Here is an 18,926-nt window from a genome sequence, read left to right on the forward strand (position 1 = left end):
CTTTCTCTCTCCCCTCTCCTCCCTCCGTGCTCCCCGTTGCAGAACCGCATGCACGAATCTCTCATGCTCTTCGACTCCATCTGTAACAACAAGTTCTTCATCGATACCTCCATCATTCTCTTCCTCAACAAGAAAGACCTATTTGCCGAGAAGATCAAGAAATCGCCTCTGACCATCTGCTTCCCTGAATACACAGGTACGTGCTGGGGCCGACGCGGCGCAGCCCAACGTGACGCCCACCGCCGCGCTGCTGGGGGGCTGCGTCTCGCCCCGGAGGTGGGCAGGGGGGCGGAGGGGACAGGGCACCTTTATGGGGTGAGGAGGGGGGGGGGACAAGAGCTCTGCCCACCTTCAAAAGCTGCGGTGCAGCTCCATCGCTCTACTCTTGGGGTGGGGTCACATCCTGCGTGCGGTCAGTTCTTGCGGCAAAGGTACACAACCAGCTGGTGGGACAGAGACATGGCGGGCAAGAAGAAGGTCAAGGCGGGCAAGAAGAAGGTCAAGGCGGGCAAGAAGAAGGTCAAGGCGGGCAAGAAGAAGGTCAAGGCGGGCAAGAAGAAGGTCAAGGCGGGCAAGAAGAAGGTCAAGGCGGGCAAGAAGAAGGTCAAGGCGGGCAAGAAGAAGGTCAAGGCGGGCAAGAAGAAGGTCAAGGCGGGCAAGAAGAAGGTCAAGGCGGGCAAGAAGAAAACAAGCTTTAATGGGTCTGGCCACAGGGATCTGTGGAAAGCAGAAGCCTCGGTGAGAGCCGACCGCCCACCACGAGAGCCAGCCTGACCGCTGAAGGCTCCTGAGAAGCTGCTGCTGGAGGAGCTGTGAGACACGGTCCTCCACGCTGCATCTCCCGTTCGCATCCTCCCAGGAACGCCTTGGCGCAGGGTACAGTCGGGGACGGAGAGAGCCCCTTTACATCAGGAATCTGGGAAGCCACGAGAGAGTCACACTTTTTGAAGTGAAACCAACAACACTTGGGGAAAAAGAACAAAACCCGAGAAAGTGGGGTAAGAATAGATATCCCGCCTGAAATCCCTAAGGGAAAGAGTAAAGCAGTTCCGTCTCAGAGGTTCCAACAGCCCTAAAATACCTGAATGTCTCTGAGCGATGTCACCCGGAGCACACCCACCCCAGATGCCAGACAAGGGGGATGGGGGACAAGGGGGTCCCCCGTCAAGACAAGGACCCGTTCCCCTACGGCACAAACCCACCGGCATTTCCACCGGAGGTCTTTAGGCTTCTCCATCACGAAAGCAGCAGTACTTTTTATCCCCAGCCACCTGCTGGGACATCCCGAAACCGTCTCGCACGGAGCCGGAGGGCGCGTCCCCCCCGCTACCCCGGGACCGGACCACCTCCCCTCTCCTTCGGCCGCCCACCGCACCAGGACGGCGGGGAACCGGCAAGCTGGAAAAGGAAAATAAATCTCCGGATAACAGCGGCTCTCCCAAAGGCGATTTCAGGGGCGTAATTCGGGGGCTTTGTGGCTTCCCCGCGAGGGGCCGCGCGCGGCCGCTCCCCGCCGTAAGCAGCTTAGTGCCATAAAGCACATTTTTTCGGCTCAAAACATCTGGCCCCTCTCCAGCCCGCCTTACCCAAAGGCCTCAGCCCCGCGGCGGGGACACAGCCAGCGCCCACGGGTGACACCGCTGTGGCCACCGACCCCCTCCCCCCCCCCGGCCATCCCTCCCCCTGCCTGCCTGCCTGGCTGGCTGGGGGGCCACCAGGCCCCCCGGCCTTTCTTCTCCCCCCACCACCACCACCGCCGCCATCATCCCTCGGGATGCGCCGCAGGGACTCACCGGTGATGTCCGGGCAGCAGTGATGCCGGCAGGAGCATCCCTCCGGCACGGTGTGGCCCTGGTGGGGGCTACTGGGGGCTACTGCCCTTCCCGGGGGGGGGGGAAAAGGGAAGTGGGTGGAGAGGGCAAAGCGGGAACACCTGGGGAGGGAGGAGTCCCCAACGGGGCCCAGGTGTGCTGCGGTTTGGGGAAAAAAAGGGGAGAAAATGGGGTGGAAAAGGGTTGGGAGGGGGGGAAGGAGGGAGATGGGGGAGGGGGGGGAGCAGAAGTGTCCATTTATGGGGTGAATTGAGGGAAAAAATGGAAAAGAAATAGGTTTTGCCTGTTTTTTCTTTTTTTTTTTTTTTTTTTTTATTTTTGTTGAGCAATAAAGCGGTTTGCAAGCAGCGGGGCGGGAGGGGGGTGGCCCCCAGCTCTGACGGCCCCCGCTCTGTGTCCCATGTCCGTCTGTCCATCCCCTCCCCCACCTCTGCCCACAGGTCCCAACACCTACGAGGACGCGGCCGCCTACATCCAAGCACAATTCGAAAGCAAAAACCGCTCCCCCAACAAGGAGATTTACTGCCACATGACGTGCGCCACGGACACGAACAACATCCAGGTGGTATTCGACGCCGTCACCGACATCATCATCGCCAACAACCTGCGGGGCTGCGGCTTGTACTGACACCCCCCCCACACCCCACACCCCCACCCCCCCCCCAAAGCACACACGGACACACACAGACACACACACGGCGCAAAGCGACTTCTTTGGTGGCGGTCCCGGCGCCGGGAGAGAAACGAAAAAAAAAAAAATAAAATAAAAAATTTAAAATATAAAATAAAAATAATAAAAATAAATAAATTAAAAAAAAAAACAAACAAACAAAACAAGACCAACCCACCCAAACCCCCAACGCAACCACACACACACACACACACACACACACACACACACGTACGTGCGCGCGCGCGGGGAATAAGAATTAAAAAGAAAAAAAAGGCGAAACGAAATGGAAAAAAAAAAAAAAACAGATTGAATGAGAGAAAAAAAAAAGTAATCGTAATCATGCAAGTTGGTAAATAAAAAGGCATAAGGAAAAATTATATATATACGTATATATATATATAAAATAAAAAAAAAAAAAAAATCCACACCCCCCTTTTTAGTTTGCCTGTGGGAGCTGCGGGCAGACCCCCCCCCTCCCCTCCCCCCCCGCCCCCCCCTCCGCCCCGGTGGCTCCATCCCCCCCTCCCACCCTGCCGCTGTCCCCGCTGTCCCCGCAGCTCCCGGGCACCCCCCGGTACCCACCGCAGTCGGGGTCACAGCTGCCGCCGTCGCCCCACGGCCAAAGCGGGGCCACGTCCTGCCCGCTTCTCCTCCCGGGAGTTATCTCACCCCGGGGGGGGGGTATTTTTTTATTATTATTGTTATTATTATTATTAATTATTGTGGGAATTTTTAAAAATTATTATTATTACTATTATTACTATTATTATTATTATTATTATTATTATTATTAAGACTTATTTTATTGCCAGCTGCCCACGCCTGCCCAGCCCAGGCGAGCCGCCCCCTCGACAAACTAAAAGATATATTTAAAAAAGAAAAAAAAGGAAGGGGGGGGGGGGGGAATTAAACCACCACCACCACCCCCCCCCGGCCGTGTGTCAGAGCTAAAAAGGGAAACAAGAAGAAGAAGAAGAAGAAGAAGATCATTTTTTCCCCTTTCCCATCCCGGAGCATCCTCCCGCCACCCCCTCTCCGGGCTTATTTTTGGGTTAATATTTTTATTTTTTTTTTAAATAAAATTTCCACCCCCACCCCCCCCCCCCGTGAGGTCGAAGCCCTCACGAGCCGGGAGCCGGCGAGGGGTTGTTTTTATTTTTTCCCCCCAATTTTCGCTCCCTCCTGGTTCAACAGCCCCCCCCAGTTCCCACCAAAAGCACAGCTCGCCCCCCCCCCCCCCCCCCCGGCCCAGCGGAAGGCACACAGAGATATTCTATTTTATTTTATTTTGTTTAGGGTATTCATTTTTTTTTGTTTGTTTGGGTTTTATTCATTTTTAACTCTTTCCAGTGAACGCTTTTTTTTTGTGCTGCTTTTTTCTTCCCCCCCCCCCCCCCCCCAAAACCTCCTCCCCACCCCGGTCCTCTCTCCCGTTTAGTGAGTGGTGTTTTTTCTCTCTCATGTGGGGATGTTTGTGCTGAAAAAAAGAAAAAAAGAAAAAAAAACGAAAAAAAAAAAAGGGAAAAAGAGAAAAAAAAAACATAAAAAACCAACCTTTAAAAAAAAAAGCAAGAACGAAAAAGATTTAAAAATTTTAAAAAACACACACAAAACCACAAAAAGTTATTTAAAAACAAAACAAAACAAAACAAAACAAAACAAAACAAAACAAAAACAAACAACAAAAATCGAATGTAGTGTTTACATCGAAGCCACCGTTTTCATGACCAATCCTTTGTCATTTCTACTTTGATTAGTAACCAGACGTCTTCACGGTTTCACTTTTACGAGTTACCTTTGCTGAAGAAGAGCAGTCACACCTGTTTAAAAGAAAACGAGTAAATAAAGAGGAAACTAAAAAAAAAAAAAAAAAAAAAAATTAAAAAAAAAAATTAAAAAAAAGAAATAAAAAATATTATATATATATATATATAAAGCGCCAGGTCTTTCTAAGCCTTTCTATTACCAATCAGTGAGGTTTCTGTGATATATTACACACTGCCAATCTCTTTCTCTGACTAATGGAAAAATTCATGTGTAGCTCAATAAAGAGAATGTTTGTCTGTACCCCGGGCTCTCCCCTCCCGCGCCTCTGCCTGATTCTTTCCCCCCTCCCCGCGCCTGCCGGCCTCCTTCCTTCCCAAGGGAGGAAGAAAAAAAAAGAGACACTAAAAAAAAATAAATTTAAAAAAAAAAAATCACTTTTTTTTTTTTTTTTGGGGGGGGTGGGGTGGGGTGTTGCCGCCCACGGGGAGGAGGGGCTGAGTTAAAAATTAGGGTGTAAATGGGGCATCGGGAACCCTCGTGGACAGCTCAGGTTGCTCCAGAGCATCACCAAGGAGGAAAAAATCCCACCCCCAAAAAAACCCTCCCCAAGCAAGAAAATATTTGTATTTCTTGTGGGAATGTAAAGACGGTCATCAGGGGGAGCCCTTCATCTTGTAGTAACGTCAGAAACCCCCCAAACGAGCGAGTTTCCCCCCCCCTCCCCCCGAGATAACTTTTTCCGAGAAAAGTTGAGATTTTCTCCCTGCTGCAGGAGCCATTCGGGGGTTGACTGCGGTGGGTTTGGGGGGTCCCCCCCCGCAACTGGGGTTTTTCTTGCCATTTAGGGTTTTATATTTTGGCAATTTGGGGTGGGTTTTTTCATGCTCTCCCCCCTCCCAGGTTCCCCCCCCTCCCCCGGCTCCGCACGGGCCGGCGTGGGGCAGCGCGGTGGCGGGTGGGACGCGGGAGGGCCGGTGGCCCCACGGGCCACAGGAACGTCTCCAAACCCAAAGCCGGGGAAGGAGCTGTGGGAAGGTCATCCCGACGGCCAGCAACCCCCCCCCGCCACGGCTTGACGCCGGGGCCACCCGTGGCCCAAGGTTGGTTGGAAGAGCTGCTCCCGCGGCGCAGCGGCCCAACGTGGTTTCCTCAGGTTCCCGCCGTTCCTACATCCAGAAGTAGCTCGTGCCGGCAGCGGGGAGGCCGCTCAGGCTTCTCCTCGGGTGACCTCCCGTTCCAGGGAAGCGGCGCCAGCCAAGAGGCCACGGCTTGTGTCCGCGTGCTCCTCCGCACGAAGCAGCCTTTCGTCGCCGAAGCGGGTCGTTGCGCAACGGTGCCGCAGGGAAGGTTGCCATCCCGCGGCGGCCCGGGGTCCCCCTTCCCCGGGGAGCAAAGGGAAAAGCTGCCGGGAAAGGGGTCCGGGAGGCAACAAGAAGAGGAAAGAAGTCTAGAAAGAACAGCCCAAGAACATCCCCACCCCTCCTTGGTCTAGTTCCAGGAGCCTCCCCACACCCCCCGAGCCCAGCAGGGCCTTTACTCAGCCCCGTTGCAGCCGGAGCCGTCCAGGATGGTGGGCAAGAGGGGTTTCTGCAGGACACACTCACAGCTCCTTCCCCTTCCCCATGGACATGCTGCTTGGGTGAAGGCCTCTGCTCCACAGCTCCTCAGCACGCGGGGAGAGGGCTGGTGGCCGAGAAGAACCGCTTTACCGGCACCTTTCCAGGCCAGCATCGAGGTAAGAAATCAGGGATCGATATTTTTTGTATCATTAATTTTTGTTTAGTGGTGGAATTTGGGGTGGCCAAGATGCCACACAGCTGAGAGAGCAGCAGAAGGGAGATGGTTTGCCAGGCCAACCCCCGGGGAACCAGGGGGTCTCCACCTTCCGTGCTCGAGGAGGGGGAAGGAAAGCTCCCGGGGAGGGTGGGCAGGCTGGGAGAGGACATGCTAAGGTGGTGGAGACCTTGCAAGCCCCAAGCTAGGTCAAGCCCCAGGCTGGGTCAAGCCCCGGTCCTGGCTGCAGACGTCCCCTCCGCTGCGATGAACTTTGGCGTCTTTTTCCACCACCGTGTACAAAACGCATCGTCATGTAACAAATCCCCCCGAAATGCAGCAAGGAGGAAGGACTCAAGGAAACCCGGACACCCTCCACCCCCCCGAGAAGGATTTCTGGGCTGTTCTCTCCTCTCCCACCTGCACTCCAGAGGTCCATCGACTCCGCTGCTTGACCAAAGACCCAAACTCTGCTGTTCACACACACAACAGCTCTCACCCCCTCCCCCCGTACGCTGCCCCATGGTTCAAAACCCCACTTTATTTTTTACAGTCCCTCGAGACACCGTTCCTCTGCCATTTCCACGTTCCCAGCACAACTGAATTCCAGGAGCGACTACCGCTCCACGAGCCGAGGGTTGGGAAAACGCTCCTGGAGCCGGTGCCGGGCGGCTGTGCTCCCTTCCCTCCCGATGGCACGGGGGAACCCAAGGCGGGGAAAGGGCGGCTGCCGCGTTTACAGACCGAACGCACGCCGGGAACACAAGAAGTCACGCGACAGAAATTTCCAAACAATTTCCAACACTGACCAAGATTTTATTATTTTTTTTCTCCGTTTGTTTTTTAAACAATAAAAACAAAACAGCTGTGCTCGGAGCAAAACCAAAGATCTCGAAAAAAATTTTAAGTTTACTAATAGCATTGCAAGGTAAGGCTTCCCAAAGAGTTTTATTGAAATAAATTATTCCCACCTAAAACATCGACGCAACTCCTCGCGTTAAATTCACCTTCCAACGTCCTAAAAACCAACAGTAAAAAAAAAAAAAAAAAAAAATGTTACCAACAATTCTAGATAATACTGGGTTCCTTCTAAAGGACAGCAATACTAGAACTCACTCTTCGGAAGTTTAAAAATTAAGTCACTGCCATGTAAAATTCAACTACACAAGCTAGCGGCGGCGGCTCCGCGCGGATGTCGTGTCGGAAGCTCTTTAGAAAAATCAGAGGTCGGCGGGTCGGGCTGCAGCCAGCCTGAGGGAGGTCCGGCTGCCCCGCTTCCTCCAGTCCTTCTGAACAAAACTCCCGGTGAAGTTGTGGGGTTAAAAAAAAAAAAAAAGAAATAAAAAGCAAGATATCGGAGCTATCTCCATGAAGTGCCGTCCGCGGTCCTCTGGAATCCGGAACAGGCAGGTTTTTCTCTGGTACTCCCCTGGCGTACGGTAACGCTGAACGGAGGGGCTGTCGCCTCACGCCCCCTCTCCTGCACTGGGTTCCCCTCGGTCTCTCGCTTGTTTCTGGCCAAGGAAAATAAGGCAGCCCTGGGGAGAGACCAGAGCCAGACCTCTGCCAGGGCAGAACAGCCCAGCAACGGTAAACAAACTATTTAACACTGGGATCGACGTGAACCGGTCCTTCGCTACACGATTCATGAATTCATTTTTTTTTTTTTCCGCGTTACGTAGCTAAACAACTTCCATCCCGGCTAAGAACTGACCCTCCAGCGACGCCACCCCCAGCCCTTCCGGCCGGACTACAGAACGCGCTTTCGTCTCGCTACAAACGGAGACCGAAGAGCGGGTGCCCGCTCGTCTTAACGCCGGATTTGCAGCAAATATCTAAGCTTTCTTCTCTCTTGGAACAACCCTCCTGGTGTCGAGCTGAACACGGCAGCGCCCTCCGCGACCTGCACCCACCAGCTGCTAATTCGGGAGGCGCTTTCCTCAACCTTTGCTGTGCAGTCAGCCCAATACCTCACGCTAGCTGCAGAAATCACGCTCGTGAATTAGAAATTGCCTTTTTGTTTGTGGAGGGGGATCAACGTCGCATAGAAAATATTACAAAAAAAAAAAAAAAAAAAAAAGGTTAATTTGTCAGCTGTCCAAACATTATTAGACCACATGCTTTGTACAGCAGAGAGGCAGCCAGCTCGCTCGGCAGCACAGCCAGCTGAACTCTGAAGAGACACTTTCCTGCTGGTATAGAAAGCGCAGGGTGTTTGGGGTTTTTTTTTTTGCATTTAATTTGTTTATTCAACACTGCTCACGAGGAGGAGGAAGGAGGGGCGACGAGCGCTACGAGTTTTGCTGCATCTGGAGTCTCCGTTCGGCGGCGGCGGCGAGCGTCCTGCGACGCAGGGTGACGGGGTCGGCGGACGCTCCCTCAGGCGGAGGAGAGGGCTTCTCTGCCGTCAGGTCCTCATCGGAGGATTTGTTTAGGTAACGCCTGCAAGAGGAAAGAGGAAAAGACGGGTGAGCAGAGCGCAGCTCGTTTTGGCTCTGCAAAATACTTCGCCGGTACACCCACGGCACACCAAAAGCGGGAAAATACCTCGATAAAGTGCACACAAGCTACGTAACCGAATAAAAAAAGCCAATATAACCCACGACAGACTTTGGAGAGTTGGCAGAAGTTCTGAGCGTCTGCGCAAAATCCTTGTGCCCGTGGGAGGGACAGTTCTAACGGCTCTACTCCTAACTCCCAGCAATTCACCCAGACTGCAGGAGAGTCACTGGATCTCTCCGTCCCCGTCATTCCACCACTTGTGAGACACCGGCAGTGTCCCCCACGACAAGTCACGCCCTGATGGCAACGAGTAAGCCTTGGGCAGAAGGAGCACTAGGGCTGCGAAGCGTAAGGGAAGGCAAAACTACAAGGAAGCAGCTGCCAGAGTTAACATCCCAATGAATTTTCACACCTAGTGACAAAATACAGTCGTCTGCAGTTCCCCAGCTCTTCGGTGCAGGAAGGGAACCAGCAAAGCAGAAAGTCAGAAAAGCTTTGTCTCCCTAAATGACGTTTTTCAGACATAAATTAAAAATGACTCTAGGAGCAAGCCTATTCATAGACAAACTGAAGTTGTCATATCCTGAAAAAAAAGAACAGTAACACCGAAGGATGCATAACTCGGGGTGGTTTCTGTAGACCCCTTCAGCAGTCTCCCTGTGACACAAAGGAAGGGACGACATCTGTTACAAATGCTAAAAAGTTTTTCTCTACGTCACTAAAGCACTTTTCCCTTCCCTTTTTACCAGCAACTGCATGCTAGTGAAGTTCACCAATGTGACTGGAACACACGCGAAAAAAGTTAAACTCTACCTCTAACACCTATTACTAGTCGGGCTAAAAGAAACAAAGTTGGTCACTCTCTCTTCAGCGGTGTCGACTTGCTGGTCGTGAGCTCCTCTGGCGCGCTCACCTCTCAACCCTGTGCTGCTTCATGCTTAAAGACACTCGCTCTGGATGCGGAAAAAGTGGTGCCTGACAGTCGTTTCAGCTGTAAGAGCACGGGCAGGGCGGGCTGGCGCCTACGCCAGGAGACAAGCTAAAGAGGACTCGACACAGGGAACGCGTTCCCGCTTATTATAGGCTCAGACTAAAGCCTGGAGAAATCACCCTCTGATTTCAAAGAGCTTTGCGTCAACCGCTTTGGAAGCTGCGTACACGTCGGGACACAAGGCGCTATTTCAGAGTTGGGTTTATCAGCAACGGCTGTCTTTAGCGGCACCCCGAGTTTGCTGTCACAGATGTATTCACTCCTCTTACCACTCTTTGCATCAACCCCGGCTCTCAGCGGTCATAACCCATTTGAAACCCATTCTGGGGGACTCTAACCGAGCGGCCAGGCTGGAGTTCTAGGAAGGAACGTACTTTCGAGCTTGCTGCAACAAGTCCTCCTTCCGCTGAACCAACATACGCTGCCTTTCATCAGCTGACTTCGAAAAGCGACTGCCCCTGGCCTCAAAGTCTTCTGCTTCACCGGGCTCCGCTTCCATTTCGCTCAATTCCACCATTTCCTCCAGTCTTGAGTTGAGTTCAAGCGGCACTCTCTCAGCCTAAGACAAAAGGGAAAAAGTCGTAAGTCTTTGCAAAATTTGCTAGCGGGGCTTCTTTGCGTCCAATCAACAAGCTATAACGAACTGTCGTTTTCTGAGGCATCGGAAGAAACTAGACTCTCACCTGCTGTACCCTATTCCCTCGGGCTCCTTTGAAAACCCCAGCCAAAATACAGAACAAAGCTGCTTCCAACCACGTTCAAAGAGCCTGTATTCTAGAACGCTGTATCTTTTATGCCACGTTTGAAAGTAATCTCAAAGCCAAACATTAATTACTCATAATTAACGCTCTATGAAAACGGGGCGTTTGAAATAGTCAGATTCCGCAGCTGACTTGACAGGCAACGCAACAGTAAAGAGTTGAAAAAAGCAGAAATCCATACACTAATAGCAAACGTATCCGCAAAAAAGGGTGCGTGCTCGAGAAGAGAATTTATGAGGCTTCGGTTCACCGGGTTCTGCAGCACCCAAATTATTGCGTATTCGGGCTGCCGGAGCAAGGCTGGCAACCGTCCCAAGCACGGCGCGTCAATAAAAGAAGCTGGCAGCCCCGCACGTAGTACCTCTTCACCCTTGACAGCTGGCCCACAACGCTAAGGTGAAAATGGAGCTGATGAATGATGACACTGGTGAACCAGCATAGGTGAAACAGCGTATCCTGATCGCATCCTGTCATATACGATCAGATCAGCTCTGCGACGGCGAAGCGAGATGTTAATACGCGTGGTAGCGTCAAGAAACAAATCACCTCCATGAAAGGCTTAAGGGTTTAGCCAGCCTTTGGTATCCCAGGGGATTACTCAAACCAGTAGGATGCATCAGAGAGGTATTGACCAAGTCAGCTCCTACCGCCTAGTTTTGGGCGTTTGGTATACCTGCCGCAGGAGCCCCCGCGGCCGGTGAGGCGGGCACCGCAGGGGGACCCAAGTCCCAACAGCCCAAGCTCAGCAGCACCACAAGGTGCAACGCACGGGTTTTGGCAGCTGATGTGCAAAACAAGCCGAGTCATTCCAAAGCCCCAGAGACAGACCGGTAACGCCATCTCCCCCGCTCAATGCCTTCAGAGAGCAGAAACCAAGAGAAATGTCACTTCCCATCAAGCAGGTGAACCAAGCAGGAATGCCAGGGCGCAAACCAGAGCAGTATGAACACTGCACCCTCAGACACACGTACGTCTTCAGCCTATTTCAGCCAAACCTGTAAATCGGAGCGTGCTGGGGAAGGGCTCCCCACCAACACGTTGGGATACGTGATGGGGTACTGCTGCGCTGCCTCAAAGCAATGCCACGTCCCAGAGGAGGACGCAAGAGCACCGCAGAACGATCTCATGGATTTTACCCAGGGCCAAAATGACCCCCGGCAGACCCAGAGGAACAGGTACGGAGCAACCCAACCACTGCTTCCCACACAGGTGGGCACGGAAAAGGGAAGCTCTGCTGGGTAGAGCTGGGAAGGGGGCACTCATTACGGCTGATGTTCAGGCAACGTCGCTCTTCTTTTTTTTTTCCCTGGGCCATTTCTATCAGAAGATGTAAACTAGCTCACCTAAGCTTTTATTTCATAACGTTACAAAGACGCAAAAATCAACATCCAGAGCCTGATCTTCTATCTGAACACAAAAGTGGTTACCGAGGAGGTTTTAGAGACAAAACTATCAAAACTAATTGCAGTAAAGGTTATGACAAGCCTCGGTATGAGAGCAGATCTCGGATGCAGAAACCCCTACGCTACAGAAACTACTCCTCCTTCAGGCTCCGAGAGAAAAAGCGTTAGTTTCATGAAAGCCATGGGATGCCACAGAAGTGTCCCTGAACAGAGCCACCAAGTACTTAAGCAATGACAATAAACCGGATTCTCAAGGCGGGGGCAGCGAGAGCGGCAGCAGGCAAGCTTCAGCTTTCTAACAGCAGCTGACTAGTGAGGTCTGAGCCGTCCTACCCCATCTCCATCCAGGATTACAGAAACACGTACAAAAATTTAAAGGATAATCTTTACAGATTGGAAATACAAGCTTGCAGAAAGTAGCGATAGCTGCTCTGGGATCTGTTCTTACAGGGAGTAACAGCAGCGTCAGGAAAGAGGGGAGGGAGGGCAAATATGATCGGGAGGGAGCACGAGCATGCGGAGCGCTGTGCCCAACGCTGGAAGCACGAGCATCGCAACGCACAACAGGAGAAAATTATGTGCACAGCATCTTCCTAAGTGTACAGGCCAGGACTGTTAGAAGCGGTCAATGTTTAGAGCATTCTCTCACAAAGCTTTAACACGATTTATAACATGATGGTGCTCAGAGATGTGTCTAAACTACCCTTAAGTTATCTCAGCACTGGCACCGCGAAACCAGAAGCTACATTTGGGAGGGGAAGAAAAAATTATAAAAATCAGTCATTATCTCTATCTTATCTCTATCTTAAGATCTCTGAATTCTAGATAGAATTAAGTCACAACATGACACATGGCACAGAGGAAAACCAAAGACACTCACAAAGGAGGGTGCTTTTATTTGAGCACATCAGCGCCCCTAAGAAATGTTATTCCCAACAAGCAGAACTCCAGAGGGTCTGCTACTTGCTGTTGGTGATCTATTAAGATTCTCAGTGGGTATGTTGATTTAAAAAGAAAAAGAAGAAAAGAGATGGAAAGGTTGTAAAACTTACTCTAAGGCTGCAGCACAACGCAACTAGAGCTGCCACAGTTTCTCAGGGACTGTGGCGTAAGGTGTGAAGTTATCCACTTAGAGTTATCCACTATTTGGAAATTTAAGTCTCACCCAGAGGAGATGATGATGGCTTCTCATGCCCCTTCCCGCTTGCATTTAAAAAGCTTCTTAAAAATCAAGCGCAACCTGCAGAAGTAGCTCGTTTGCTGCTAGACCTTTCCACGCAGACAAGAGCTGGACACGCTACAGCAACATATTCTTCTGGCAAGAAGAGAGAGAAGACCTACAACACGCCAGGTACTCAGTCAAAAACTGAAATCAAACCCGAAGAGACACAAAAGTGACGGGAGTTTCCTAGAGGAAGGATGCCCCTAGGCTCCCAAGCCTTCTCTCCACAACAGAAATACTATCAATAGCAAGGAGGCAAGCGAGCTTGACTCCTAGGTAGATCTCTGTGGCTATGTAACAAGGGAGATCAGCTTGATTTGAAGCCAGCCTAAGTTAACACTAAACGCACAAAGCATTTACGAGGCGGGAGGAGGACAGCAGCACTGGAGCTTCCATGACGCTAGCCAGCGGCAAGTTCTTCGCAGTGCACAGCAATCTCAGTCTCCCACTTCGGCCTTTGCCTACGAATCCCATTTGGCACAGTAAATATCCATCCAAGAAAAACCGCGCAGAGGCCAACAGTTCATCTTGTACGCACAGCCACCAGCAGCCCCACTCAGCTGCGGGAATTTTGCAACTGTTCACGTATCTCCAGGCTATCACTGTGCTACTCTACAAAACAAAAATACACTCTCCGTCCAAACCGCCGTTCGCTCTAACTAAAACACACCCTTTGAGCAAAGCCCTGAGCTGTAATTCAAAGCAAGACGACGTCACTGTTAGAGAGCACGTGCTCAATGACAGGACGTATGAACACCACTCTCAGGTTTTTCAAGTTCTGTAGAAGGACAAGGACACGGGTAGCACCGGGCAGGAAGGAATGAAGGAAGGTGAGCAGCAACACAATCATTCAAAGCGGGATTTGAAGCCAGTACCAAGCTAAGGAAAACCGGTTAGATATCATTTGTAGAAAGAGAGGTTTTACTCAAAGAACAGGGAAAATGCCACCAAAACCTTCAAGTTAACCCCAAAAGTTACTGAAGAGTTGCTAGACCCAGATCGAGATTTTCATTCCTGCAGTTCTGCATCTCCTACCCCAGGCTCTTAACAAACAGCCGTACCGATCCCCACCACCTCTTCTTCAGCCTCAATGGCAGCATCAAACCAAACTGAAAGGGTTTTCTGCCTTGCGACCTGCTAACGAGGGAACTGCCACAGTTCCGTTTCAGGTGAGTAACAGGTTGGCTGTTCAGGTTATTAAAGGTGGCAGAAGCAGAAAGTCACACACCTCACAAATTCACTCTCTCTCTAGGCCAGCAGAAAGGGAGGTTTATAAAACAGAAACCCTCACAATTTTGCTACTACAGTCAGGGGAGACACGAGTGGAATGAGACCTTATTCTACTCGCAGGCTATTTTTTTTTCTTCCTGCCACATTTTAACTAGCACGTGCTGCTTAATAAAGCCCTCAGTGAACACCAGCAAAACCCATTATTGTGCTTTATATGTAAAAGGACTGTTATCTCTTGGTCCTGTTTGTATCCCACTCCATTCACACCGAAGCTCCCCATGTCTCCAAGTGCTTCCTCCAGAACACAAAAGAATTCTTATACCCAGAAGAGCAATCCTACTCATTTTAAGGGAAGTGTCTGGAGACGTACAGAATGGGAATGGGAAGAGGAAGGGGAAGAGCAAAGCATCCCGCTCTTCCGATTCCACAGATGGGCACGGGCCTGACCAGACGTGAACAGAGACGTGATCTCTTTCTGTTCTTTGTGTCGCTTGAGAGCACTTTCCTTCAAGGAGGAAAAAGAAAAGCACACAGATAATTCTCTACAGGAGCACCGTGCACTTCAGTCGCCTGACAGTGTTAGTTCTGGTGTTTCACACGAGGAAGGGCTGCCACCAGCCTGACCTGGGGCGGAACCAAACGCACTTATCTGTCCCTGCAGCTTCTAATTGTGCTTTTTTCCTATTTTTATGCCGAATTACCTGGGTGATAGTTTCGGTATCCTCCTGATCAGTACTGTGCCGTTCCACAGAACTGTTCAATGCAGGTCTAATGCTATCTGCACGCTGCAATGCAAACATCATGGGTTTAATACAGTGTGTGAAATGGCAAAACAAAAACAAGTTCTTTGAACGCATTCAAACTCTGCCCTCTGCAACGTCACGCGTTATGTTCAATTTAGAAACAGATAAGTTAGCAATAAACAGAAGGCACTGTGTTGAAAGAGAATTCTCTCTGCTTCCCCACACGCAGACTCCAGATAACAGTACTATCTGATGCGCACAGAACCAGAATTCAATATTCTTATTAACAGAAACATTGTCCCCAGACTGATTTACTGAAATCTGCTATCGCTAATTAAGAACAAGGCATCATTTTGCCGACTACTTTCTTTGCAGAAAACCTTCCTAAGTGGTACAATTCAATTATCTGTCAGCAGACAAATCAACTGGAAATGTTCTAAAGGCTCTGCACAAGAGCGACCGAGAAGAGCTGCTTTAACTGAACAAATATTTGTCTCTAGTCTAGCTAGGACGTTTTCAATATATTTTCGGTACGTGACTGAATATACTGCATTGACAGAGATTTAAACAAAGGAAAAACAAATACCAAGTTTTTTTTTTACTAGACTTTGGCACTGCATAACGTGTTTGAGACTCTATAGGCAAGCACTTCGTGCATCCTGCAGTCCAGTCACATCAATCAGGGGCGAGCTACAGGGCATAGGCGACAGACTCCGACTTTCCTTCATAAAGAAAAGAATGTCTACTACAAATGGATAATGCCAAAGCACACCCGAGACCCATCCTAATACATTAAAAGGCCTTCTTCTAAGGGCCACAGCAAGGAACAGATGTGTATACCTCAATCAGACACCACTGTGAGACCTTCCAATCGAGTCAGATGGTGCAACGTGGAGCTAGAACATAGACTAGACTGCCAAAATTGGTTTGGTGCTTCCAACTGCAACATCTTCCTACAGGTAAAATCTGAAGAATATTGCACTAAGCTAAGCTGAATTCACCAGTGCTTCATCTTACCTCATGCCTCTCGCTCATTATTACCAGGCTCAGCCTCTGTGGTAATTAAGAAATTAAGTTATTTTAGGCGCGCAGTCTTACGACTTACCTGTGTGGGGAAAGGTACCTGGATGCGCCCTTCTAGGATGTTGTCAGTGGTGATCTCTACAGAACGAGTTAGCTGCAGATCCTGTAGAACTAAATGATAAGGAACCTGAGGGAACATCTCCTGAATCTGATGGGCCTGGAGAAAACAAGGTTTCTACAGTCAGTAGCAGCAGTAAATAAAAGTTAGCTGGTAACTATCTCAACCAAAAGAGATTAAAAAAAATGAGCAGCTCACGGATGCTGTTCACGATATGATAACCCACACGCAGAAAGACAAGCACAAGAAAGAAAACCCATGCTGGCGTTGACTTACAGGGCAATAGTTTGACTCCATTGAAGCCAAGAGCAAAACTGCAACTCCTATAGAGACACCACACGGCCCTGAAAATTTAGGTTCCTGAACAGTGCTTGTAGATGCACAAAGGCTTCAAAAGCTTCCCAACCCTCTTTTTATGACAGCCTTTTTAACAAAGATCTATACAAAATTCACATGAAGTGACTGAAAGTTCGATCAACACTGAAAAAATAAAATACTAATTTTCTTTGTCCCAGACGGGTTCCAAAACAGTACCGGTAAGGACAAGTGGAATAGCTTTTAATAACCTACTCTCTCCAGCCACCCTGCCTATAATGCAATATAATAGGGTCTGAAAGCTCAAGTAAAGTAAACTGAGTTGTCAGGGAATTGTTGTTACTGAATTTCAAGTTACAAAATAATAATATCCAAATTAAATAGATAAAAGTAAGAGGGCAGACAAACAACACACTTTTAGAGGCCAACAGCTAGGCTTCATTAGATATTAAAATCTATTATTTTAACTAATGCTGAAAGTTACAGGTTGGTGGGGGTGGGAATTGAGAACAACAACAATAAGAAAAGAAGGATGGAAGGAGTTTTGAGAGCAAAGCAAAAACTATGCACCAGCTGGCAGTGAGTTCAAACAGCAAACCAAACTCTCCACTGTACTAACTTGTGACCAAACAACTGATTCAGCACTTCAGCCTCTGACCTTTCCCTCAAAATACTTCTCTAGGTTTTTATTCAGCAACACAAAGGAGAATTGCAGTTATTTTCCATTAAAAATGTGTAAAACTTTAGTTGTTTGCTAACCTGGGCCTTTCCATTAAAGTAGACATTTTAATATAAGTTGCTACTGTACTTTTAATAATCCACAATGCTAAAAAATCATTACTCAACTTTAAGAAAAGCCCATTTGTGCCACCGTGTCCAATAAAAGAAAAACTAAACTGACCTTAGATGGAGAGTTCCTGCATATTTAACTAATAAATCATCTGCCGACACCTTACCGCTCCCTGCCCGCCCTGCCTCTACCCCCCCCCAAAATTGGGGCCTTATCCTGTTGAGGCTTAACCAGTAGCAAAGGCTATGGGAGAAATCTCACACTCACAAAATTTCGTCACTTTCATGAGATACCTCACCAAACATTTATTAACATACTGCAGCACACAGTAGCTTTAAGAACTCAAAGGAAACAGCACTTCCCAACCTAAATGAACTAAGTGGGTTTCACGCAGCCATATCCTGCTCTTTTTGAACTACATTAGAGTGTTTATGTATGAAGTCGACAAACCCGGGGTTTCATCCTCAACGCTCCTATCATCATCACGAATCACCAAGAGTTGACTGTGTTACAAAGAGCCCCATCTCACACTGACAAGACACTCAAACAGAAACAGCTATGTTGGAGCCTAGTGCTATTAAAAATAAATATTAAAAAAAATCAAAAGCTATAGAATGGATTTTATCAGTTACTACTCGACCAACAGCGAAATTCTCTGGTTACAGACTCACACCCTTTGCTACTGCAAGTTGTGAGTGAAGATAAGTACTGAAAAAAGCTAAAGAAGTTGCACTACGCAAGCCGAGAAAAAGTCTGCCTCTCTACACAGAAAGTACATGTAATTTTTCTCCCTCATTTACTTACCTCCAGACCTGTTCTTTCACGTTTGCACATTTGAACCAATATATAGCCCTAACTTCACTAAAATAAAGCTTTTCTCACTCAAAAAAATAACTTTCACGTAGCATCTAAACACTGTTTTGACGTCCTTCCCCTTTACGTTCTCCATTTACACGTACATCTTCCCCCCGCAACACAAATAATAGGAAGGCTGAGGTGCAAACTATGAAAGCCGCCTTACCATAGCATTAAGCTGGGAGTTGCTGGCTTGCGCGATACCGAGGATGTTCGTAGTATGCATCACTTCTACGGAAAAACTGGGCAGCCAGCTGGCAATTCGAGAGCCTAAGAATAAGAAATCACCAAGAACGTCAAGCAAGAATATGAGGTTCTCAGCAGGCGAAGTACTTCTACATGTATTTAACGTAAGTCTTCATATTTCCACTAGGTACGTACGGGGAGTTCTGCAGTGCAGTCCAACCCTGAGGTCTCCCAAACATGGAGATGGCTGGAGTAAATCAGTAAGAGCCGATACTGTCTTCAAACACACTTGTCATAGCGACTTAACAATCTGAGGGCCAGGAAAGGATCAAGAAAACAACCCATCCTTGTTTTCTTCTTTTAATGTTCCCGTTAAAGGGAAAATTAAAATAATCCAGAGCCAAATTCAGTTCTGGAATACACGAATAACCCAAATTAAAAAGAGGCCAGCTTCTAAACAGGCAGAACCTGGTCCCAAAATGGGTCAGGCTATACGTGGCTGGCATCACTGAGAAAATATTATTACAACGGGACAGGGACTAACCGAACAAAGTGACTGCTGCTGCAATTGTGTGCTTAGGCTCACAGCAGGGCACGTGGCTGGCTCCCTCTTCCTTCTGCATTTCCACTTTAATAAACACAGTGTTTGCTGTATGCCGCTTCTCCTTCTATCCCCACAGTAACGTTGTGGGTCTCCAAGCCACAGGAGAGCACTGGGGAGGACAGCTATCAAAAACCAGAG

General features: G+C 49.1%; 2 protein-coding genes across 2 annotated transcripts in view; one reads left to right on the forward strand and one right to left on the reverse strand.

The window, feature by feature from the left end:
- Window positions 1-2,460, forward strand: part of GNAO1 (G protein subunit alpha o1) — a gene marked incomplete at both ends in the record, with an annotated part of 149,412 nt that extends 146,952 nt beyond the window's left edge. Inside the window, 2 exons of the mRNA XM_082489258.1 lie at window positions 43-196; window positions 2,273-2,460. Of these exons, the coding sequence (XP_082345384.1) occupies window positions 43-196; window positions 2,273-2,460 (342 nt within the window). The remainder of the gene's footprint in view (window positions 1-42; window positions 197-2,272) is intronic.
- Window positions 2,461-6,840: 4,380 nt separating this feature from the next.
- AMFR (autocrine motility factor receptor) overlaps window positions 6,841-18,926 on the reverse strand; it is a 29,898-nt gene continuing 17,812 nt past the window's right edge. The window contains exons 10-14 of the mRNA XM_082489529.1: window positions 18,165-18,268; window positions 16,003-16,137; window positions 14,856-14,939; window positions 9,913-10,097; window positions 6,841-8,487 (exon numbers count right to left, since the gene is read on the reverse strand). Coding sequence (XP_082345655.1) covers window positions 8,337-8,487; window positions 9,913-10,097; window positions 14,856-14,939; window positions 16,003-16,137; window positions 18,165-18,268 — 659 coding nt within the window. The 3' untranslated portion in view covers window positions 6,841-8,336. The remainder of the gene's footprint in view (window positions 8,488-9,912; window positions 10,098-14,855; window positions 14,940-16,002; window positions 16,138-18,164; window positions 18,269-18,926) is intronic.

Source organism: Vanellus vanellus (genome assembly GCF_965231255.1).
Source record: "Vanellus vanellus genome assembly, chromosome: 12".
NCBI lineage: Eukaryota > Metazoa > Chordata > Aves > Charadriiformes > Charadriidae > Vanellus > Vanellus vanellus.